The sequence below is a fragment of the Nylanderia fulva genome, unplaced genomic scaffold (assembly GCF_048542155.1).
Source record: "Nylanderia fulva isolate GAGA-0341 unplaced genomic scaffold, ASM4854215v1 Scaffold72, whole genome shotgun sequence".
Classification (NCBI taxonomy): domain Eukaryota; kingdom Metazoa; phylum Arthropoda; class Insecta; order Hymenoptera; family Formicidae; genus Nylanderia; species Nylanderia fulva.
This window is the reverse complement of record NW_028190830.1, coordinates 425,305-452,736: the sequence shown is the minus strand read 5'-3', so window position 1 is coordinate 452,736 and position 27,432 is coordinate 425,305. Positions and strand designations below refer to the sequence as shown.

Sequence of the window (27,432 nt, the reverse complement as noted above, 5' to 3'; positions counted from 1 at the left end):
TATATATATTTATAAAACATTTGCATACTGCAACATTTTTATAAAAAAATTCAATTCTTATTAATTTTGAAAAATTGTTAATGCATTTTATCATACGTTTTGGGCGTTAAAAATATAAGTCAAATTCTCAGATAATCATTATTTTTATCATCTTAATTTTTTTATATAGTCACAATATATATTAAAATTTGTAATAATGTAATATAATGTTATTACTAAATAAATAAAATTATTTGAAACATTTTATGAGCAGAAATGCCAATATTGTTTCTAGAAATAAATCTTCTTAATTTTTATTTTATAATTTAGTTTATATTATTTACCAACTTTTTCAAACATAATAGTTGTGCTATTAAAATTAATAAAATTATTAAAAAATTGTGGCTTTAAATAGCTTTTAAATTTTATAAATTATATAAGAGTTTTTATTAATTAGTACATATATCTCTCATTGTGATTATATTATCACATAATTATATATAATATATATTTTCTTGCTTAACAATTAATCGTGGAGCAACGTACACATTATCAGAATAACTTGAAATTGAGATTCGAACATGATGACATACTTACGAAATCTTATTAGTATCATATAATATTTTACTACATAACGTGTACAAACCATTCATGTTAACTTTCCAAATTAATAATGTTCTACTTCTTCATCTGATAACTGCAATATTAAAGATAGATTAATTAATATTATTAATATAATAATAACTATTAATACGTACGTGTAAGTATAATAATTAATGATGAAAAAAGTTTAGAAGCAAATTGTACTCATTATAAGAATGAAAAAAATCATATAAATATAAGTCCACAACCGCCATCTTTCTACAAACATCTCTCGTTTATGGAAAATATTGTTTTTAGTTTTAATCATTTTTCACACGTACAAACTTTTGCTTAGATTTCTATTAATTAATTAAAACTATAAATGCTTTGTACGTATATAATAATATAATAATAATTATTATTGTGCATATATAATGTTATAATTGCATATAATTATCATATATAATAATAATATATAATATATAATATATAATATATCAAGAGACACGGTAGTGTCTCGCGACCAGTTAAGGGCGTAGCGGAGACACCGTGTATCATAACGCGAGTCGGACATTTGAGTCTTTATAATATTTCGAATCTTCAATAATGGCTGAAGCAATCGAGTTTATACTAGACTTAAACGATAGATTGAGTTCGAATTATATAATAAAAGTGTCTTTATTTCTGCTCTACGTGATTTGTAAGCAGAGATATATAAATGCAAAGTCGAAATATGAAAAATTTCTATTAAGAAACGTCCCCGTCATCATTATCTCTAAAAACTCACCTTTAAAAAAAGGTATAAAAAAGGCGACCAGTTAAGGGCACGCCATTAACAAAAATTATCCATTGCAAACCCATGTAGAATCCTATCCTATTGCAAACCCATGTAGAATCCTATAAAAAATTAATCATTGCAAACCCATGTAGAATCCTAGGCAAAATTAACCATTGCAAACTCATGTAGAATTGTATTAAAAATGATCCATTGCAAACTTATGTAGAATCCTACATTGCAAACCCATGTACAATAGAATTGTATGAAAAATTATCGATTATAAATTCATGTACAAGCGTAACAAAAGTAATGAAATAAAAAAAAAATTGCGCCAAGTGAAAGTAGAAACTTGTACCAGTGGAAAATTAAAGTTGCAGACATATATAGAGTCGTATAATGAATCAGTAAAAATTTAAATTTGCAAATGTAGAATCGTACCATAAAAAAACTTATCTTTTAAAAAAAAAGATAAACAAGATGCCAAGTCCATGCGCCATGTAAAAAAGAAATAAAAAAATTTTAGTTAAAAAAACTGGGCGCGCTGCTAAGTTTCAAAATTACAATGCACCTTAAAGTAACATTAATTAATTTGAACACAAAACATATTTAAACTGTAATGAGTTTAAAAGTAACAATTTAATTTTAATATTGTTAGAATATTATTTAGCAGCGCTCCCAGTTTTTTTAACTAAAATTTTTTTATTTCTTTTTCACATGTATTATGTATGTATTTTATTTCATTACTTTTGTTACGATTGTATATGGGTTTATAATCGATAATTTTTCATACAATTCTATTGTACATGGGTATGCAATGTAGGATTCTACATAAGTTTGCAATGGTTAATTTTTCATAGGATTCTACATAAGTTTGCAATGGGTACGATTCTACATGGGTTTGCAATGGTTAATTTTGCCTAGGATTCTACATGGGTTTGCAATGGATAATTTTTGTTAATGGCGTGCCCTTAACTAGTCGCCTTTTTTTACCTTTTTTTAAAGGTGAGTTTTTAGAGATTATAATAATAACATTATTATTGTGGTACACGTATAACACAAAATTCGAAATACTTTGGAAAAATTGGATTATCTTTGAATATTTATGCAACATATAATTGTGGATAATTGTGAAAAAAAAATTATTTATTTCAACTTATTGTTTTTTAACAGTTTTTTAGTCAAATTCTAAATAAATTATTTATGTAATTAATGTATTTATAATCAAAAAAGAATATTTTCTGGATTCTTGTTTATACAAATTTTTTCCATTTTTTCGATGAGTAAAATACGCTTCTAAATGCTTCGCTATTATTTCTAATACATTTTGTATGAATATAGCGGACTCGTTTGTATTGTTATCTTATGCCTATTTCTAGTTTTATTTAAAATAACCATACTTTATTTAGTATGGTTATTCCATAAACGAAAGTATCCCAGTGCAAATGTACTCTTATTGACAATAAGTAGAAATATATAAATATGCACGCATATATACATGTGTGTATAAACTTTGTATATAATTACTTCAAATATTACTTACGTGGCGCATTGCATAAAAATGAACGTCCAAATCTGGCGGACGACGAGGCTCTCGACGCACGCGAAAGAGCCGGCGAAAGTGATTTCTCAACCTGTGTCTTATACCTAAGCCATCTATGAATTCTATGATGGGCGTAACACAATCTGGACTGTAACAATGACGAATCGTAATAATATATAAAAATGTAATGGTTTTTGTAATACTAATAGCTAAAACACATAATAAATTAAATAAACTATCTATATATTGTAGTAAATAACTATTATATCATATTAAATATAGAAAATCAACATAAAAATTCATTAATAATCCAGTAAATGAATAATAATTAACTTAATTTTTATAATGTTTATAAAGAAAAAAACTTGACATTGCGTTTGAAGAATTAAATTATTTTAACTTTATTATTATAAAAAAAACAATTAAAATTTGTTCTTCTTAACGGCTTAAAACAGCTAGGAAAAAATTTCATTTAAATAGTAAACATACTTATATTCGATACGATCTTGTTTCCGAAACTTATTGTTACTGTTTTATTTTTCAATAGAGTTAAGATAACATATTTAGATACAAATTTGCTGTTTAATTATTACAAGATTTAAAGACTATGAAATCTTGTTAACCTATAAACAAGAACACATGTTACTTGTGTTAGTACAGGTCGTATTTTGTTCTCAGTTGAAGATATCTCTTTATAAAAATATTAATACTTTTCTAACGCGCTAGTAAAAGAAAATTATGGCTTGATTAAACAATGAAATAGCAAACTGCATCTAAGAATTAGCATATGATTATGCATAATTAGATTTTTATATACGAAAAAATTTATTTCTGTTGAAAAATAAAACAGATATACGGATAAATACATATATTTATATAAACTTTTCCTGTATCCTAAATACATTGCAATATTTATTTTTTATTAAAAAACATCTTGCACATACACACACAAACTCACACATACATTTTACATTATAAAAGTATATAACACATTGATGTTAAAAAATAAATATCGGTTTACCAGCACGCTTCAAAAGCAACTAGAATAACTGCCAAAACAATAACTAAAAAAATTAATAAAGCCAATACTATGAAAGCATCGAACATTATTTCTCCAATTTGTCCCACAAATGCATATAAATATTTTTTATTGATATCATCAGATGGTACATTTTTTTCAGTAGTACTTTTCGTATAAAATTCAATATGCGCATTACTAATTGGTAGTATTACTATAAAAAATGCAAAATAATTCTTATCAATAATTCTATGCAATACCCAGATAGCCACAGTAATTATTATGACATCATTTTGATGTCGAAATGCATCATTTGCCATCAAACTAATGTCATAATAATTATTGTGGCTATCTGAGTAATTAATATAGTTATCATCAATTAATTTATTGATTAGTAACGAGAACATATTATTATGCAGACATATTTTTAATAAAACAAATTTATACGTATAATAAGATGTATATTATCACATAAATATTATTATATTTCTAATAAGCTCAGAAAATATATATTCTTAAGTTTAATATTATTATATAATTCTTTTTATACTTATTTTTTTTTTATAAATAATAAAAGAAAATAGAAAAATAAAAGTGTAAAACAACAAAAAATTTTAATGATCTAAATAGATCTTATGTATCATTATATTCATAAATTATTGTCTTACCTGATAAGCATAGAAAAAAACTAATAATAGCAGCAAACGAATATAAAACTTGCTTTAAACTGTGCATTAATTTAATGAAATGCATCGTAAATATCTAACGATTTTATAACAAAATTTTTCAATAAGATTCGATATCACAATTGTTTTTATCCAAATTTACTGTGTTGCTTGCGTTATCAATATCGCGATACTGTATTACTTTCCTGTGGAAAACATTTATGGTAGCATAAAAAAAAATAAAATATTTAAGATTAGTGAAAAAAAAACTGTCATTAAAGAATATTTAAAATTCAGTTTAGTTATAATTAATATAATGTATATACCAATGGTCATTTTTGTAATAAATTTTTGATTAAAAAGTAGATTATGTCATAATTAAAGTAATAACTTTTTGTTAATGTACACTAGAATATTTGAAAATTATTGATATAATTTCTTCTTCAATATTTGTGTAAAATTGCGCGAAGAACAAAATATTTTTATTTGTTATTGGACTTTATAAAGTCATAGCAACTGTAATAAATCATACAGTATCACATATAATAAGCAAAAACTTTTTGTTGATTCTGTATTTATTTACGATAAAGTCGTTATTTTTCTCTTCAAATTCTTGCGTGTGAGTTAATATCTCATATTATGACAAACAATTAATATTATGATTTTTTAATTAATACGACAAAATAATATGTAAGATAAAAGTATCTTTTAAAAAGTATCAATTTAAATTTTGCTTTTGATTTATATGTTCAACAATTTACTTACACATAATACAAAAAATTATATTAAATCACATTAATAAATTTTGCGTATTTTAAATAATATGTGATAATAAATATAAATAAAAATGACAAGTGTCGATGTCGGTAAGTCTAGAATTATATATTAATTTTACAACAAAGAGCAATTTTGTTCTAATTATTTTATGTACCAAAACTTGTAATATATTATATATTATACATATATTGCAAGAACGAGAATTTAAAAAATGACTCGGCGATATGCTATTTGAAATATACTATTATACAGGGTGTCCCATCAAAAGTGGCCACCCCCTTTTATGTTTGAAACTAAAAGAAATAGACCATAAAAATTATATACAAAATTAAATGGCTCAAACTGAACTTTTTTGTGAGCACAGTGGTTGCTTATAAAAACTATCTATGGTTAAACCATTTAATTTCATATATAAATTTTATGGTCTATCACTTTTAGTTTCAAAGATAAAAGGGAGCCACTTTTAATGAGACATCTTGTATATGTAAGATATTAATAATTATTTTTTTATAATACACCTTATAATTTATTTACTTTACTAGATGTTAATTGGATAGATTGTCTCTAGATTCGTTTAACACACGTGTAACAATGATACTACGACAGTAACGAAGTCACGTCTGACTTCTGAAAAATGTAAACGGAATATTTATAAAATTTAGATCTCTTTGCCTGACTTTTGTAGATTCGCATGATATTGTTTATGTTTAAATGAGTTTATGTCATCATAAATTGTTTTGATATAGAAATTTTGACATTATATGTATATTGAAATCTTCCATTTGGTCGTTATTTACACATTCTTCCTTAATTATTTTTAATAGGCCACAACTCTATCGAACATCTTATAAATTGATAATTGATATTCACATAGAGAAAAAAATATAGATTAATTTTTACATAAAGCACTTCCGATTCTTTTTCTATTCTCTAAAAAGATGACAAAATTATTCAACATAGACGAAACGTAATGGTTTTTCATTTAAATTACAAATTATTTGCAAATTATATTCAATAAAAAATATTTAAAAACCCATATATTAAAAAGTTTATATTTGTGTTTGTATATATACGTATAAATTTTAAAAACTTTAAATTTTTTTAAGTTATTGATTTCTAAATAATAATAATTTTTTTACATAATATACGCTAATTAATAAAAAATAACAAATTATTTTTATGTAAAATTTTTAATACAACAAAGAAAAATGTATGAAAATTAACATTTAATAAGCAATTTCGAAAACCTTTGTTAATATATAATTTTATATAAATATATATATGTAGTATCGGGACTCCATAACGCATGAGTGGGTGATGCGGAGAAGGTTGGGCAGAGGGCCTAGGTAGCTTAATGGTTAGAACAATCGCCCGGGAAGCGGAAGGTTCCGGGTTCGAGTCCCGGTTTAGTCACCCGAAGGCCTGATTCTTTTTCGCGGATCCCATATATATATATATATATATATATATACAAGGGTGGTCTGAAAAGTTTCTGACCTTAACATGAAGACGACAGCACTCATCAATAAAAGTTAGGGAATGTGTTTGCGCATCTTTTAAAAAATACCAAAATTTCAGCCATTTTGGACGCGCAGTTGTTTGACAATCGTTTGAGTGAGTCGATGTGAGTGTTTTTATAAAAATGGAAAAAATCGAATATCGAGCTGTCATTAAATATTTTTTGGCGAAAATCCACGAATTACGGTTTGAACTGCTTGACCACTCTCCTTACTCATCAGATCTAGCCCCAGGCGACGTTTTTTGTACTCTAAGCTAAAAGTTGCGCTTGGAGGACAAAGATTTTCGTCAATCGAGGAGGCCATTACCTTCGTAAACAATTATTTTGCCGAGTACTATTTGGTCGAATTAAAGAGATGAAAGCATCGCTGGGAGAAGTGTGTAGACTTACAAAGAGACTATGTAGAAAAATAAAAATAAATTTAAAGAAAAAGTGTCTTGTATCTTTGTTAGGTCGGAAATTTTTCAGACCACCCTCGTATATATATCAAGAGACGCGGTAGTATCTTGTGCTATGTCCGTAAAAGAAAGAAAGAGACACGCCGTGTCTCTTTACGCAAGGCAGTTGAGAGTACTCGATATTTTCAGTTCTCATATAACTGCTGAACGGATCGAGTTCTAAATATAGTCTTAATCGAAAGATTGAGTCTTAATTTTATAATGAAAGTGTTTTTATTTTTACGCTAACGTGCTATATAAACAGAGAACTCATATGTGCAAAATCTCTATCGTGAAAATTTCAAGTAAGAAACGTCTCCGTCGTCGTCATTATCATCGTCGACCACTTTTGATATATATATATATATATCATTAAATATATATATATATATATATATTTATATGTCTACATAAAAATGTCAAAGTTCCAATTTTTCACATAAGATGGCATTAGTTGGCGTTGCATTTATTTAAAGGCTATCGCACACAATTGCATAATAAGCTGCATATGCATTTAATATACATTAAATATATATATATATATATATACATATTTTTATATACACACATATATATATATATATATATACATATTTTTTGTATATTTAATTAAATATATTTGATTAAATATATATTTGAAAGAATTATATTTTATTCTTTATGTATATGTGTAGCAATGGTAATATGTTTTACATCTATAAATTCTTTTTGCGTTATTATAACCTCTTTCTGAGATTGTTACATGAGAGTGTTACATGATATAATTATATTTATGCCAAATATTTACGTATATAAATAACTTTTTTATATCAATTTATGTAAATAAATATTAAAAATTAAAAATTAAAAAAAATAAATGTATAGTACAAAAAAGAGTGACATCCCCAAAAAAAAGTACCTTTTTAAAAAAAAGTTAAAAAAAGATGCTAAGTCCGCGTAATGTCTCTGTAAAAACCTATCCTACAAAAATTAATAATATAAAAAAATTATGCTAAGTAAAAATAAAAACTTTAAAATATTTTAATTTTATTTTTTAATTAATTAAACAGATTATATGATATAATTTTTTAATTCCCTACATCCTACAAAAATAATATTAAAAATTTGCAATAATTAAAAACATTAAAAATAAAAAAAATAAAAATTAATAAAATTTTTTTAAATATATAAAAATTAAAAATTTTTTTAAATTAAAAAATATAAATTTTTTTTTAAATTAAAAAATTAAAAAAACTTAGCACTGCGTAATTAAACAAACAATATATTAAAATTAATGTATTTCTTCGCTTGAATATCCTTCAATTAAAGTTTAGCAATGCTAAGTTTTTTTAATTTTTTAATTTAAAAAAAATATATATATTTTATATTAATAAACTTGCTTTTGTACTAAATTACATTATTTTAAATACTTACAAATAACAGTCATACAGTCATGCGTATTTTATTGTCGAAAAATTAATTATTTAAACTGAAAACATTTTATTACTTTATTTTAATTTTCACTTTGCATAAATTTTGAATTGTATGCAACAAATTTAGAATCAACAATCAACTTTATATTAAATTTAATATTGGCACAATTCGTTTTCATGGCTAATCCATAATTAATTTGCAATATTATTTTCACAAGTATTCTTAACAAAAATAAAACTTAATAATGGGACAATTTCTTAATAATTGAATTTTATTTATAAATTTTTAATATCACACAGTTTATTATGTAACAAACATTGTCGAAAGCTTTAAACATATAAATGTGGTACATAGGTGCCGACTTTAAATTAAAAAATTTTAAAAAAACATGTATAGTTCATGAATTAAATGGTTACATAATATATTATTTTTAAACAAAAAATTTGCATTTTACTTTTTCATATTTGTAAAACCATGATTTTATAGATATTAAAATTATTATTATTTTTAAATATTGTAAATATTAAAATAAAAACACAATTTTTTTAACTACTCGCATTTTAAAATTAATTGAAAAAAAACCTTTATATAAAAAGTTAAAATTTTTTATAGTTAAAAGTTCTTTTTCAAGTTATTTTTTTAAAGGGGAAAATTTATTTGATTTCACAGCCTGCTGAAATTTTTCATTAATATTAAAAAAGTTCTATTATTAAAAGTTTATTTTTTTAAATTGATCTGTCAAGAGATGAATAAAAAAATTTTTGTAAAACTTGGATAAATTAAATTTCTTTTAACTTTACCATTGTACACAATATTACCTTAATATAAATTTACACTTAAAAAATTTTTTTCCACATAAAAAACTTAATTCAAAATGTTTTGGAAATAAAGATCAATATTAAAATTTAATTTAAACGCAAATAATTAAAATCGTATGTTTTTAAATACGTTTGTAAATTTTTGTACATGATTTATTTTAACGTTCCCAAAATTTGTAGTTAGATTATCCCAGATATTGATAAACCCTTTTAAATTACAAAAAATTTTATTTTTAAAAAAAGTTTTTAAAAAAATAATTTATTATATAAACGGGTGCCCTTTAAATTCGCGAACACCTTCAGGGCAATGAGCGTTTAAAATGAATAAAAAAGTCGTATCTTTGCGATTTTTCGCAATAATTTTTAGTTTTTAACAAAATTCTAAACGAGTAAGCGGGTAAAAAGCGGTACCGGGTCGGTGGCATTCGGAGACTTATTTTTATATCCCCTTTAGTATCAAAAGTATCATCTTCTTTTCGGGGGGCCACTACTTGGTCGCCGCTCGGCTGGCGCCCCCTCTCGATCAAAATTTTCTACCTCTTTGTTTTAAAATTTTAAAATAAATAATAAATATTGGAATATCGCAAAATATACATGAATTTTCTTTTCATTTAACACCTCTTTTGCCCATTCGGGGGGGGTTTCGCGAATTTAGGACACCCTGTATATTTATTCCAACATTTTCAAAAAAAGATTAAATTTTTAAATAAAAAAAAATTGAAATGCATTTCATCAAAATTTTCCGTTAAAAAAAAGTCAAGTCCTCAGTATCATTATTTTTATCATCTTAATTTTTTCATATTTAAAATTTTAAATTTTTGTAAAATTTAAAAATAATTTATCAAAAATAAATAAAATTATTAAAAACATTTTGTGCTAAATGCCAATTTGTTTTGGAAAAAATCTTTTTAAATTTTTAATTTTACAATTTAGTTTTTTATTTACCAACTTTTTCAAACATAAGTGTGTTAAAAAATTTATAAAATTTTTTAAAATTTGGGGCCCTTTTGAAAAATTTTTAAATTTTTGAATTGTATAATAAATTCTTATTAATTACCCAAATTCCTCTCATTGTGTTTTTTTATTTCATAATTATGTATAATATATTTTTTTGTTAAACCAATTAATCGTGGGCAATACGATTATCAGAATAACTTAAAAATTGAGATTCAAACTGAAAACATATTCGAGTCTTCTATATAAAAAAATTTTTAATATTTTCTACATACTTAAAAACCCAACCATTTTTAACTTCCAAATTAATACGTTCTTTCTTTTCACTAAACGACTGAAATATTAGAAATTTAAATTAATATTAAATATAAAATTTTAAAATTGACGTTAAGTTAAAAATTAATAATGAAAAATTAAAAAAGCAAATTTACTTTTTAAAGAATGAAAAAATCATATAAATAAAAAGTCCACAACCCCCCATTTTCTACAAACATCTTCGTTTATAAAATTTTTTTGTTGGACTTTTGTGAAAAAAAAAACGATAAGAAAAATATAATAAAATTTTCTTTTAAATAATGATTTATTGATTTAAAAAATTAATTTTTAAATCTTTTTTACGGTAAAAACTTTTTTGGGGTTTTCTTTTAAATTTTAATTTGAACAAAAAGAGTTTGTTACGTAATAAAAATAAAAAAATTATTATGCGTATATTATTAAAGTTATTGAAAATTTTCTTATAAAATAATTAAATATATAAAAATAATAATATTTTGTATCCCGTAAAACAAAAATTCAAAATCTTTGGAAAATTTGGGATTTTTTTAATTTTTTTATCTACTTAATGCGAGATAAAATTGTGGATTATTGTAAAAAAAAAAATTATTTATTTAAACTTATTTTTTTACCAAATTTTTAGTCAAATTCTAAAAAAATTTTTATGGTTTTAAAGTATATATAATAAAAAAAAGGATATTATCTGGATTCTTTTTTAAAAACGAATTTTTTTTCATTTTTTTTTATGAGGAAATTGTTCAAAATGTTTCCCCACTTTTTTTTTTATACATTTTTTATTTTTTAAAGCGGACTTGTTTCTATTTTTTTTCTTTGCTTTTTTCCCATTTTATTTAAAATACCATATTTTTTTAGTATGTTTTCCAAAGAAAGCCCCGGTGCAATTACTCTTTTTGAAAAAAAGTAAATTAAAATATGCACCATATAATGTGTGTAAAACTTTGAAAAATTACTTAAAATATTATTTCGGGGGGCCTGCTTAAAAAAACATAAATGCGGACGACGGGGCTCTCGCCCCGGCAAAAAACCCGGGCGGAAGTAATTTCTCAACCGTTCCCTTTTACCAAAAAAGCCATCTTTTAATTCAAAGAGGGGGCGAAAATTTTTGGGGTTTTTTGAAACAATCCCCCAAATCGTAATAATAAAAAAAAAATGAAAATTTTTTTAAAATACTAATTAAAAAAAATAAAAATTAAAAAAACTATTTAAAATTTCAAAAAAACCTTTAAAAATTTAAATTAAAAAATAAACAAAAAAATTTTTTTTTAAAAATTGGGAAAAAAATAATTTTTTAAATTTTTTTTAAAATTTTTAAAAAAAAAACTTGACTTCCCTTTTAAGAATTAAATTTTTTTTTTTTTTTTAAAAAAAAAAAAAAAATTTTTTTTTTTTTAACGGCAAAAAAAGGGGGGGAAAAAAATTTAAAAAAAAACATACTTATTTTTGATCTCTTTTTCCAAACCCTTTTTTTGTTATTTTTTTTTTTTTAAATATTTTTAAAAACATTTTTAGAAAAAGTTTGTTTTTAATTTAAAAATTTAAAAAATTTTAAAAGTTTTTTAACCTAAAAAAAAAAATTTTCTTGTTTTGTACGGTCGTTTTTTGTTTTAATTGAAAATTTTTTTTTTAAAAATTTTTTTTCTTTTTTAACCGTAAAAAAGAAAATTTTGGGTTTAATTAAAAAAAATAAAAACTGCTTTTAAAAATTGCAATGTTATCTAAAAATTTTTTTAATAAAAAAAATTTTTTTTGTTAAAAAAAAAACAGATATAGGATAAATCATTATTTATATAAATTCCCCCCTGTTTTCCAAATACATTGAAATTTTCCATTTTTTAAAAAAACATCTTGCCAACAAAAACACATCCCTTTTAAATATTATAAAATTCCCCCCAAATTAAAAAAAAAAAAATTTTGGGTTTACCAGAACACTTCCCCAAAAAAAATTTTTTAAAAAAAAAAATTAAAAATTAAATAAAAATTATTTAACCAAATTTTTCCCCCCCAAATTTTTTTTCCAAATGTTTAAATATTTTTTTTTAAAATCTTTGGGAATTTTTCCCTCTGACTTTTTAAAAATTTTTAATGCGTTTTACTAATTGGTAGTATTACAAAAAAAGGAAAAATAATTTTTATCAATAACCCAGGGAAATCCCAAAATGCCCAGTTTTTATAATTTTTTGAGGGAAAATTTTGCTTTTTTTTAAAATGATTCATAAAAATTTTTGGTTTATCGGGGAAATTAAATATAGTTATCATTTTTTAAATTTTTTTTGGTTTTGTAAAGAAAAATTTTAATGCAAATATTTTTAATAAAAAAAATTTTAGAAATAAATTTTTTATCACTAAATTTATTTATTTTAAAAAGCTCAGAAATAAATTTTTTTTAAATTGAAAAAGTTATTAAAAATTTTTTTAAAAATTTTTTTTTTTGATAATAATAAAAAAAAAAAAAAAAAAGGAAAAAAAAAAAAATTTAATATCTAAAAAAACTTATGTATTATTATTTCAAAATTATTTTCTTACCTGAAAGCTGAAAAAAAAATAATAGCAGAAAACGAAAAAAAATTTTTTTTAAAAACTGTGCTTAATTTAATAAAATTTTCGTAATATCTAAAAATTTTATAACAAAATTTACCCAATAAGATTCATACACAATTGTTTTTAAACCCAAAATTTTTACTGTGTTGTTTTCTTTATAAATACACGATACTGTATTACTTTCTTGCAAAAAAACATTTTGGTAGCATGAAAAAAAAAATTAAAAAATAAGATTAGTGAAAAAAAACTGTCATTAAAAAAATATTTAAAATTTTGTTTGTTATGTTTTAAAATAATGTATATCCCAAAGTCATTTTTTTAATAAATTTTTTTATTAAAAAGTGATTATATTTTTCATAATTAAAATTTAAAACTTTTTTTTAAAGAAAAATAGAATATTTTAAAAAATTTAAAAATAATTTTTTTCTTTAAAATTTGTAAAAAAATTTGGGGAAGAAAATAAAATTTTTTTTGTTTTTGGACTTTTAAAGTTATAACCCAAATGTAAAAATCATACAGTATCAAATATAATAAGCAAAACTTTTTTTGATTCTGTATTTATTTCGATAAAGTCGTTATTTTTCTCTTCAAAATTTTTGCGGGGAATTAAAATTTTCACCCCCATAAAAAAAAATTAATATTTTTTATTTTTTAATTAAAAGGGCAAAAAAATATGTAAGATAAAAGTATCTTTTAAAAAATTTTCAAAATTTTAAAATTTTTCTTTTGATTTATAAGGGTTTAAAAAATTTCCCTTTAAAATAATACAAAAAATTTATTTTAAAAAACCCTTTAAAAAATTTCGCGTATTTAAAAAATATGTCATAATAAATAATATAAAAATTACAAGTGTCGGTTTAATTTTGAATTATATATTAATTTTTTCAACGGGAAAAACAATTTTGTTCTAAATTTTTTTTGTACCAAAAAATTGTAAAATATTTTATATTATACCCTATATTGCAAGAACAAAAATTTAAAAAATGAATCGGCGATATGTTTTTTTAAAATTACTTTATACAGGGTGTCCCAAAAAAATGGCCACCCCTTTTTTTTTTTAAAACAAAAAGAAAAAAACCCTAAAAATTATATAAAAAAAAAAGGCTAAACAAAATTGTTTGTGACACAGGGGTTTCTTTAAAACTATCTGTTCAAGCAATTTTTTTCATATTAATTTTATGGTCTATCACTTAGTTTAAAGAAAAAAGGGGCCTTTAGGGGGACATCTTGTATTGTAAAAATTTTAAAATTACTTTTTAAATATACCCTTTTATTTTTTTTATTTACCAATGTTAATTAGAAGTTTCTCTAGTTGTTAACCACTTAAACAAAAATATTCGACAGTAAAAAAGTCCTCTACCTGAAAAATTCCGGGATATTTAAAAAATTTAGATTTTTCGCCTATTTTTGTAGACTCGCAGTATTTTTTATGTTTAAATGAGTTCATGTCATCATAAATTTTTTTGATTAGAAATTTGACATTATGTAATTGAAATCTTCCTTTGGGTCGTTTTTTACCATTCTTCCTAATTTTTTATGGGCCACAACTTATCGAATTTATAATCGAAAATTGATATTCACTAAAAAAAAAATATTTTAAATTTTTTACAAAAAGCACTTCCGATTCTTTTTTCTATTTTTAAAAGATAAAAAATTATCAACTAGACGAATGGTTTTTTTTTAAAATTAAAAATTTTTGCAAATATTCAAAAAAAAAATTTTAAAAATTCCAAATTTTAAAATGTTTATTTTTGTGTTTGAAAAAAATTTAAAAAATTTTAAATTTTTTTAAGTTTTGTTTTCTAAAAAATAAAAATTTTTTTTACATTATACAACAAATAATAAAATAAAAAATTTTTTTAAAAAAATTTTTTAATACAACAAAGAAAAAAATAAAAAATAAACTTTAAAAAGCATTTTTGTAAACCCTTTTAATTAAAATTTTATAAATAATAATAATATATAATTTTTTTTATATTAATAAATGAGCTTTTGTAATTATTACATTATTTTAAATACTTACATCCCCCCCAATCATACAGTCATGCGTATTTTTCGGTTCAAAATTAATCGTTTAAATTGAAAACATTTTTTATTTTTTTTTAATTTTCACTTTGCATAATTTTAATTGTTGAACAACTTAGAGTCAACTTTATATTAAATTTTTAAATTTTGACCCGAATTCGTTTTCATGGCTAATTCATAATTATTGCAATATTAATTTTACAGGGTATTTTTAACAAAAATAAAACATAATAATGGGACAATTCTTAATAATGAATTTTATTTATAAATTTTTAATATCACACAGTTTTTTATTTAACAAACATTTGTCAAAGTAAGCACTAATAGCGATATGAAGTTGTATATTTATATAAATGTTATCTATACAAGATTGTCATGTATATAAATAATTTAATAAAGCCCTTGGATAATAAACAATTACTTGTAACATTTACACATAAAGTGTACACATAATATTAAAACATATATACAATATTTGCACATAAAAACTAGAAATTAAAATAAGTGATCCATATATTTCCATTCATTTTGATTTTAGTTTTTTTTTTGTAATATTGATCTAAGATCATTTTTACGATGTAATATTAAAACTTGCAAATATACAATGTGTATATCTATTTAAATACAGTTGTACAAGTTTTGTACAATGATTTATACAGGGTGTCCGGTAACTAACGGGCCAATGATTAAAAGCGGATTCTCTTGTCAATTTGGAGACGATTTTTCCCTTTTCAAAAATGTTGAGAATCAATAATTTTTGAGTTTAAGCGATTGAAAAAAATGGGTTTTTTGAAAACTAAACGTTTTGGAGTTTTAAAAATCTATCATAATTACATTCTTCAGTTAATTTCAGGGAGAGTTTACCATAATAAAATTTTAAATTTGAGGTTTAGTTATAAACATACATAATGACAAATATTGGAAAGTTGTAAAAATATGACTTTTTCGACATTTTCGCTGAAGAAAAATCGTTCCCAATTGACCAAAGAATCCATTTGTGATCATTGGTCCGTTAGTTACCGGCACCCTGTGCTCAAATTTGTAATTTAAATTATGCTAGATATTATCAATCTATTCAAAATTTCAATAAATTTTATTTTTTAAATAAAGTTTATTAACTGAAATATATATTTTTTGCAAATTTTCATAAAATGATTTAAACTTATTAAATTTTAAAAAAAAGTTAAAGCTTTTATCATACGTTTGGGGGTTAGGCAATAAGCCAATGATCAGATAAAACTTTTTTTTGATTATCTTAATTTTTTCAAAAATCACAATTATTAAAAATTTTTAAAAATCTAAAATATGTTATTATTACTAAATAGATAAAATTATTTGAAACATATCATATATGTAGGAAAACCAAAATTTTTCTGTGAAAAAAATCTTAATTTAAATTTTACAATTTAGTTTAAATTATTTACCAAATTCCTGTTTTTATGTGTGCGGGTGTTATGGTAACACAAGAGTCAGGTGTAAAAAACAAAATTTTAATTTCTAAATAACTTCTTATTTATTATTCTATTATAAGTTATGTCTTATAACCTGATAACATAGAAAGAAATTATAATAGCAAAGCACAACGCATATAAAATTTTGCTTTAAAAAAAAAAAAAAAAAAACACATAAAAAAAGAAAAAAAAAAAACTGTGCGGCGAGATAATTTAATGAAATGCCTCGTAACTATCACAATTTTATAACAAATTTATCAATATATTCGATATTACAATGGTTTCTTAATCCATTTACACTGCTTCTTTGCGTTCTCAATATCGCGTCTGTATTACTTACTTACTTTTCCCCTGCAAAAACATTTATGGTAGCCCCGACAAAAAATTAAAAATATTTAAATTAATTTACGATGAGTGAAACAAAAAAAGAAAACTTCATTAAAAATATTTAACATTCAGTTTGGTTATAGTTAATATAAATTGTTTTTTATATACCAATGTCATTTTTGTAATAAAATTTTTCGGCTTAAAGTAGATTATATTTGTCCTCATCAAATTAATTATATAACTTTTGTTACAGCAAACTAGAATATTTTGTAAATTTTATGAGTGATAATTTCTTCTTCCAAATTTGTAAAAGTTTTTGTGTCGCGAAGAATAACAAATAGTTTTTTTATTTTTATTGGGACTTTATCAAGTCATACCCAACGTAATAAATCATACATATCACATTAATAGAAAGCAAAATTTTTTGTTTGATTCTGTATCTTATTTTACGATAAAGTCGTTATTTTCTCTTTCGAAGCTTGCGTTTGGAATTACATATCTCACCTTTATTACGACAATTACTATTTTTTGATTTTTTTACTAATATGCAAATAATATGTAACGATAAAATCTCTTTTTAAAATTAAAAATTATCACTTAAGTTTCTGCTTTGATCTTTTTTTATTATTATTTTTTTATTTTCTTTTTTATTTAATATTTTATATTTTTGATTTAGAACTGGTTTACAATTAACTTACACATATACAAAACAAAAAAAATTATATAAATCATATTAATAAATTTGCGTATTCTAAAATCATATGTGTAATACTATATATGAAAAATGACAAGTGTCGATGGTCGTAAGATCTAGAATGATTATTAATTTTACACCAAAGAGCAAATTTTTGTTTCCTTCTTTTCTGTCCCGCCCCCTTGCCTCTATTCTATCTTCTCACCCTCGCTTGCCCCCCCCCCGCGCCTTCAAAAATGACTCGGGGCGATATGCGATTGTTGAAATATACTAGTAAATATACACAACAGGGTGTCCCAAAACCAAAATCAAAAAGTGTGCCACCAGCGCACCCCCTTTTTTATGTTTGACACTAAACCACCTATAACCCTACGGAAATTATATTAAATTAAATGGGCTTAAACTGAACTTTTTTTGTACACAAGTGATTGCTTATGAAAACTATCTATTTAACCATTTAATGTCAATATATTTTATAAATAGTCGTGCATCACTTAGTTTCAAAATAAAAGAAGGGTCCACTTTTGATGGGACATCCGGGTCCTATGTAAAATAGAATAATTACTTTTTTTATACGATACCTTATAGCTATTTACTTTACAGATTGTCCCTTTAAATAGATTGTCTCTAGATTCTTTACAAAAAAAAAACCACACACACGGGTAACCAACCAATGATACTACGACAGTAACGAAGTCCACGTCTGCTTCTGAAAAATGTAAACGGGTGATCTTATAAACTTTAGATCCCTCTCCTTATATCTCCTCGCCTGACTTTTGTAGGCTCGTATAATATTGTTTCTGTTTAAATGAGTTCATGTCATCATAATTATTTGACATAGAATTCTGACATTAATAATGTAAATATTGGAAATCTTATTATATGTATAGTGAAAATCTTCCCATTTTTTGGCTTCTTCGTTATTTACAACACACTTCTTATTCTTCCTCTTCCTTAACTATTTTTAATTAGGCCACAACTGTATCGAACATCTTATAGATGATAATTGATATGCACATATAAGAAAGAAATAGAGAAGATTTTACAACAAAGCACGTCCGATTCTCGATTCTTATTCTATTCACTAGAAAAATGACGGAAATTATTCATAAAGTATTTAAAATTTCCATATCTTAAAAAATATTATAAAAAGTTTCTTATTTGTTCGTTTATCTTATAACGTATCACAATTTAAGAAATTAAAAAAATTTTTTTATTTTTTTAAAAAAGTTTTTGATAGCTCATAATACTCACTTTTTTTTACTTACATAATCTAACGCTACTCATATAATAATAAATGCCCAATTATTTTTATGTAAAATTTTAATACAACAAGAAAAATGTAGAAAATAAACATTTAATAAGCAATTTCTTCGCAAAACCCTTATTAATATATCATTATATTTATTCATACTCTCTATATCTTTAGTTCATATTATAAATTTGCTTTTTGTAATACTTACATTACTTTACATACTTACATATCACAATCCTCAACAGCACAGTTCATACTACGTATTTTTTTCGGTTTCAACAACATTAATCATTTAAATTGAAAACATTTTAATTATGATACTCTTTTGTTTAATTTTTTTTTACTTGGCAATAAGTTTTAAATTTTCTATGTCAACAACATTAGTAATCAAACTTTATAGTAAATTAAATTTAATTTTGACAGACAGAATTTCGTTTTTCCATGGCTAATCCATAATTAGATTTGCAATAATTAATTTCACAGTATTCTTAAATAAAAATCTTTAGACTTCATAATGGAACAATTTTTCTTATACTTGAATTCCATTTATTATTGTATAATCTAACACACATTTTATTTAATCATGTTAACCCCAACACCAAACGAACAAGCCAAACAAATTTGTCAGTTGTAAGCCGTTCTTTAAATAGCGATTACAAATGTGATACATATGGTCCAATATTAATGCTAAACATTTAATTATGAAACTTATGATGCTGACTATAAACTATCTAAAAAAAGTCAATGATTTGACATATGTATAGTATTTATCGTCTTAATAATATATAGATTAATATATCATAATAATATATTATATTTTCCTCTTCATACACATTAAGTATATTTACTACATAATGCATTTGAACAGTTACTAACTTCTTCCCTCTCGTCAAACCTCTTTCACGTTAAACAAATTACGGGCATCTCTTGCTAAGCACATGTTTTTCCGTCTTTTTCCCAACCCCCTAGAGAACCCGTAAGTCCTGTGTTCTTTTTCTCGCCTTCATGATATTTTTATTTCTATATTCTACTTTTATTAATATATATTGCTACCTCTCTCGTACCCACCTACCCCCAGATACCCTTTTTTTCCCTCCTCCCTACTTCTCTCCCCCTTTGCGCCCCATTCCTCCCCAGCCTTTGTTTCACTTCACTCGACAAAGGAGACAGGGAGGGGGAACGGTCCACGGACGAAGTGGAACAATGAAAAGGAGGGGTGCTTATCGGGAGATTGGGAGGGGGAAGGCGGGGGAGAACAGAATGATGAATGGGCAGGATGGGGGGGGAAATCCCCCCTTTTCTATGAAAATGTTGAAATTAATAAATCATAAAATTAAGTTCCTCACAATTGTTTAATTATGTGTACAACTATATTTAAAAATCACAGCAACCTTGCTTGACATTTATTCACTAAATCCATCAACTAATAAAAGAATTAATAAGTCTACTAATTATCAAAAAAGTTGTATTATTTTTAATAAATGTAATCTATACCAGATTGCCATGTATATAAATATTTGTACAACAATGTGGATAATATTCATGTGTGTGTCTGAAATAGCTCGTTAGAAGAGCAGTCGCCACCCCTGCAAGCAAAAGAGGTCTCGGGGTTCGTTTCCCGATTCCGCAAGAGTTCATCCAAACTTTCCGGACCCAATCTTTTTTTCCTCGTCTTTTCTTACAGGGGATGTTAAGAAGGAAGTAACAAGGGCATTTCTGAGACATTCATCACCACACCACCCTGAGTATTTCAAAAATACATAACTCATTTTTTTCTAAAATCTTCTAAAACTAAACTCTTTCTTCTAAAATGTTCTAAATCTATTTGTCGCAATTAAACATCGCGTTTTGGCTCCCACAACCAAATCCCTAGTCGACCCGACATGAGATGGATTTTTTTTAATAAATTAAATTAAATTACTTTGTAAAAATTTCAACATAATGTGGTACCCCTAATATTACACATATAAATACAAAAAATTTACACCTACAACATAAAAACTATGAATTAAAAAATTAAAATAAGAGCTATATATTTTCGACTCATTTTGATTTATAGTTTTTTTTTTTTTTATTGTATAATTAAGCTAAGAAATCAATTCTTCGATAGACTATTGAACTTTGCAACATATACAATGTACACTGTACATCCCCAATAATATCATTTTAAAAATACCGTTTACCAAGTTTTTTTTGGTTGTACATTATTTATTATAGCTATAGAGCTACAACAAATTGATAAGTTTACATTAATACGTAGATGTTGCTCAACATTTTAAATTACATACAAAACCAAATTACTTAAATTACAATAAAAATTACAAACCAATTTTAATTTTTATATTATAATATTTTATTAGAACCAACTAAATATATAATAGTTATTTGCAACATTTTTTTCATAAAAAGATTTGTTCATTTCAATTTCTTATTAAGTATAAAAACAATTGTTAATTCACAGCATTTCATTTCACATCCCCCTCCTACGTAGTTTTTTTGATTGCGTTAGGCCTCTCCGGCCAATTGCATCCGAATCCGTCATTATTTTTTCTTCTCTACAGGTTTTTATTTTCCTTTCATCCCCTCCTCTTCCCTTTTCTCCAGTCCTTTTCCCCTAATGTTTTCTTCCTCCCTCCTCCCCCTTCTTTGCCCCCCTCTTCTCCTGTCCGCCTCCCCTCCATACTGTCCCTCCTCTGTCAAAAGAACTCTCTTCATTTTAAAACCTTTTACCATTTATTTAAATTGCTTTAACCACCACTTTCCTCCGTGTGGTGTTGGGTGTGTTGGGTGTGGTGTGTGTGTGTGTGGTGTGTGCTGTGTTAGGAGTAAATTTCGGGTCGACAGACACCAGACAGCAGAAATTCTCTAGATGTTATATAATGTTTATAGACAATATATTATCATATATATTATAGAATCTATATATATGTATGTAAATGTTCTGTCATGGCATGTAATATATACACAGGGTGTCTGGGAACACCCGTAACAAAACCACAACGTTCGTAGTGATTGAAAGAGCCGCATCGATACGAAGAAAAAGTCCTTATAATTATTATTTATTTATAATATTATTTTTGCGATATCTTTACTAATAACCGAAATACTCTAATTTTAAAAATCAAAGCGAGTAAAAGAAATAAGTCAAGTGCATAGATTAAAGTTTTTATTATTATAAGATATCGTCACAATGGTATAGACTTTTTTCGTTCGTCTCCGATTGCTCTAAAACAACCACACCAACGTTGTTAAGGGTGTTCCGCGGGACACCCTGTATATATATAGTGTAAATATATATATAGATAGATCTGGTGTCTTCTGATTTATCGCAATTTACCTTATTTACTGGCTTACTTACCTACTTTACTTTCCACATTTTAGTGGACTGATTTTTCGTGCAACCGGTGCCAAAAATTTTCCTTTCCTCCTTTTCTTGGAATGATAATTACGTACTTTTTTGTTTCTTTTTTTTTGTTCTTTGTTTTTTTTTTTTTTCTTCTTTTTAAAGTTAATGTCAATAAACATGCAATTTTGGTCACTTGAAAATTAAATAAAAAAGAAGTGAAGGAAACAAATAAACACGAAACACAAGCCCTCACGTCTTTACATCCATCCAATAAAATAGGAACATTTTGGTACCTGTGTCGATGAAAGATCGATCGAGAAATCTCAAATATATAATTCGAAATCAAACAGAGATATTATAAGTAACATAAAAAAAAGTTCAAAATCAATTTTCTTTGAGGGAGGGGTCCGGGCAAAGTCGGCCAAAACGAAAGTATATACCTAAAGGTTCTAAAAAATATTAATCTTTTTCCCCAAGTGTCTAAAATAAACATCAAATAAAATAATTCAAATAGTTGTTCTAATTAAATTAATGAAATTTTAAAACAAAATTGGTGTGGCTCTTATTAACTTAATATAGACCGTTTAATTTTTTATGATTGTATGTTCTGAATTATTATTAATTATTATTATTAAAATATTTCTCTTCAGTTGTGATTATATATTACATACTTATATATATAATATATATCATTTTTCTCTTTCTTGCTTAACCATTAAATCGTGGAGCAACCTGTACACATATTATCAAGAAAACTTTGAATTGATTTCGAAACATGATGACATACTTACAAATCTTATTAGTATCTATAATATTTTACTACAAACGTTCCAAAACAAAAACCATTCTGTTAACTTTCCAACAAACTTTCCAAATAATAATGTTCTAACTTCTTCAAGCTGATAATGCAATATTAAGATAGTTAATTATTTATTCAATATATAAAATAACTATTAAATATACGTACGGTGTCAGTTAATATACTCATTAAAAATTGGATGAAAAAAAGAATTTATAGAAGCAAATTGGACTCATTCTAAGAATGAACAAACATCATATAAATCAAGTCCAACACACAACAACCCTTACACTAAACCGCCAGCTTTCTATTTCTCCTACCTTTTCTACAAACAAATCCTCTCGTGGGTTATTTATATTGGAAATTTGTTTTTAGTGTTTAATTTTAAAATTAAAAAAATAATCATTTTTACACGGTACAACTTTTGCTGCTCATATTTTTCTATTAATCTAATTAAAACTATAGATTATTCTTTTTTGTTACGATATATAAATAATATAATAATAATTATTATTGTGTGTATATATAATGTTTATTATGCCTATTAAATTATCCATATATAAGTCATACATATAATAATTATCTAATTCTCAGCATATATTCGGGAATTTTTTTTGGTACCACCGTCTCCCCCCCCCTTAAAATTCTCCCTCCTGGAGTCCCGTGTCAGCTAGTTCTGTCGTCCGCTGGCGTGACTTCTTCACCTTATTTTCCTGATCTCTTTTGCCGCTCTTTCGTTCTGCACCATATAATTGTTGATAATTGTGAAAAAAAAAAGTAATTTAATTTTCAACTTATTGTTTTTATAAACAATTTTTTTTAGAGGTCAATTCTAAATAAACTATTATGTAATTTATGTATATATAAATATAAAAAAAAAGAGTATTTATCGGATTCTTTGTTTAAATATACGAATCTTTTTCATTTCTCTTTGCTTAGTAAAATATGCTTCTTCTAAATTCTCTAACTTCTAAAAAATCTAATAAAATTCTAATCTTTCTCAAATATCTTTCTATATCTACTAAAAACAAAAAAAAAATTCTAAAATGCTTCATCACTTTATTTTTATACATTTTGTATGTGTTTAAATAAAAAAAATCAAAGCGAAGAAGCGGACTTTGTTTGTAATTGTTTTCCTTTCTTCAGGCCTATTTCTTGCTAGTTTAGTAAAAAAAATAACCATACTTACTTAAAACTCATTAGTATGGTTATTCCAAAACGAAAGAATCCCAGTGCCCAGCAATTTTTTATGGACCAAAATAGAAATTATAAAATATGCACGCATACATACTTGTGATAAACTTTTTGTATATAATTACTTCAAATAGTACTCTACGACGTGGCGCATTGCAAATAAAAAATGAACGTCCAATCTGGCTGCGGACGAAGAGGCTCGCTCTCGCGTCCCGAAGAAGCCGGCGAAAGTGATTTCGCAACCTGTGTCTTAATACCTAATACCCTCTATGAATTCTATGATGGGCGTACACAATCTGCTGCTGGACGGTCAACAATGACGAAATCGTAATAATATATAAAAGTGTCAATGGTTTATTTGTATGTAAAACTAATAGCTAAAACACATATAAATTAAATAAACTAATCCTATATATTGCAAGTAAATACACTATTATAAAAACCATTAAATATAGCGAATCACATATAAATTTTTTTAAGACCAGTAAGCTGGCAAATATAATAAATCTTAATTTTATAATAAGTAATGTTTATACGAACAACACAAAACACCCTGACATTGCCTTTTACCCGTCCCTTCTTGCCACCCCCTTTCCCTCATTATAAAAAAACACACAATACACAAACAATGAAATTGTTTCTTTTTATAATTAAACACTAAATTTTTAAACAATTTTAAACACACCAACGTCTTTAAACCGCTAGCAAACAATTAATTCAGTTAATAGTAACTACTTATAAATCCATACGATCGTGTAATTCCGAACCTTATTGTTAACTGTGTTTATTATTATTTTCATAAAGTTAAGTAACATAGATAGATAAGCAAAATTTGCTGTTAAAAAAAAAGTATTACAGATTCTAAACTAATGAATCTTGTTAACCCTATAAAACAGAACACATGTTACTACTACTACTACTTGTGTTCGTACAAAAGGTCGCGTATTTTTTGTTCGCTCGATTTCTCTCAGTTGAATTTTATCTCTTTTATAAAAATATTAATAAATTTTCCTAACACTCGGCTTATTAAAAGAAAATAATGGTTTGATTAACAATGAAATAGCAAACTTGCAAAAAACTCAACTGCATCTAACGCTTACATATGATTATTTATGCATAACTAGATTTATATGACTGAAAAATTTAATAATTCTGTTTGAAAGAAATACAAACATACATACTACCTACCAAATAAATCTTGATATTTTTATAAACCTTTTTGTATCTTAAATACAATGCAATATTTATTATTTATTAAAAAACAACTTGCACATACACACACAAACACATACACGATTAATAAATAAAAATACACATTAATGTTAAAAAATAAATATCGGTTTACCAGCACACTTCACAAGCAAGTAGAGTAATTGTCAAAGCACAAATTAAAAAGATAAGTATAAAAATTAATATTAAAGCTTCGAATATTATTTCTCCAATTTGTTTCCAAGATGCATTTAAATATATTTTATTGATATCATCAGATGGTAAATTTTCCTCAGTAGTACTTTTCGTATAAAATTTAATATGCGCTTTACTAATTGGTAGTATTACTATAAAAAATGGAAAATAATTCTTATCAATAATCCTATGCAATACCCAGATAGCCACAGTTATTATTATGACATCATTTTGATGGCAAATGATGCATTTTGACATTAAAATGATGTCATAATAAATTACTGTGGCTATCTGGGTAATTAATATAGTTATCATTGATTAATTTATTGATTAGTAACGAAAACATATTATTATGCAGACATATTTTTAATAAAACAAATTTATACGTAATAAGATATATATTATCACATAAATATTATTATATTTCTAATAAGCTCAGAAAATATATATTCTTAATTTTAATGTTATTATATAATTTCTTTTAAACTTATTTTTTTTGATAATTAATAAAAGAAAACAATAAAGTAAGAGTGTAAAACAACAAAAATTTTAATTATCTAAATATATCTTATGTATTATTATATTCATAAATTATCGTCTTACCTGATAAGCACAGAAAAAAACTAATAATAGCAGCAAACGAATATAAAACTTGCTTTAAACTGTGCGTTAATTTAATGAAATGCATCGTAAATATCTAACAATTTTATAACAAAATTTATCAATAAGATTCGAGATCACAATGTTCTTATCCAAATTTACTGTGTTGTTTGTTATCAATATCGCGATACTGTATTACTTTCCTGCAGAAAACATTTATGGTAGCATGAAAAAAAATAAAATAAATATATAATTTTTATGGTTTATCACTTTTAGTTTCAAAGATGAAAAGGGGCCACTTTTGATAGGACATCCTGTATATGTAAGATATTAATAATTACTTTTTTATAATATACCTTATAATTTATTTACTTTACCAGATGTCATTTGGATAGATTGTCTCTAGATTCGTTTAACACACGTGTAACAATGATACTACGACAGTAACAAAGTCACGTCTGACTTCTGAAAAATGTAAACGGGATATTTATAAAATTTAGATTTATTCGCCTGACTTTTGTAGACTCTCATGATAGTGTTTATGATTAAATGAGTTCATGTCATCATAAATTGTCTTGATATAGAAATTCTGACGCTTCTGTAGAGCTGGCCCCCCTCACTTTGCATAAATAAAAAAACAAATAGTGGAAAATTATGAGCTATTTATGAGCTTTAACAATCCACAAATTAAAATTTTTGAGCTCGCCGCATTGAGCAGGAATTTAATATTTTTTATGGGGGGGCTGAGTCGACATTGACTCAGCCCTCCCACCACTTAAAAATAAAAATATCGGGTCTCTTTTTGCGGCAGAATTATGAGCTTTTTATGATCTTTTAAAATGTTGTAGTTTGGATTTTTGAGCTCAACCCCTTAACTCTGAAACAACCCCTTAATTGATGCAACTCCAGAGAAATTTTAGAAAAAATAAAAATACATTATATTCATAAACATGGCACATAAAATTCCAAGAATAAAATTAAAATACGTGAATTTCGATTATCGAATTGCAACCTCATTAAAGAAA

The 27,432-nt window shown here is 24.7% G+C and overlaps 2 protein-coding genes across 3 annotated transcripts in view; one reads left to right on the top strand and one right to left on the bottom strand.

Moving 5' to 3' along the window:
- The window catches only part of LOC114944430 (protein I'm not dead yet-like), an 82,717-nt gene that overhangs the window by 9,565 nt on the left and 45,720 nt on the right, over positions 1-27,432 (top strand). The window lies entirely within an intron of this gene.
- LOC114944432 (uncharacterized) lies at positions 452-26,849 on the bottom strand. The gene is made up of 5 exons (XM_085488809.1): positions 26,764-26,849; positions 26,411-26,610; positions 25,749-25,959; positions 2,880-3,027; positions 452-676 (listed from the first exon to the last, which is right to left on the bottom strand). Exons 2-5 carry the CDS (start codon positions 26,493-26,495, stop codon positions 647-649), a joined length of 474 nt encoding a protein of 157 aa, XP_085344935.1. The 5' UTR covers positions 26,496-26,610; positions 26,764-26,849; the 3' UTR covers positions 452-646.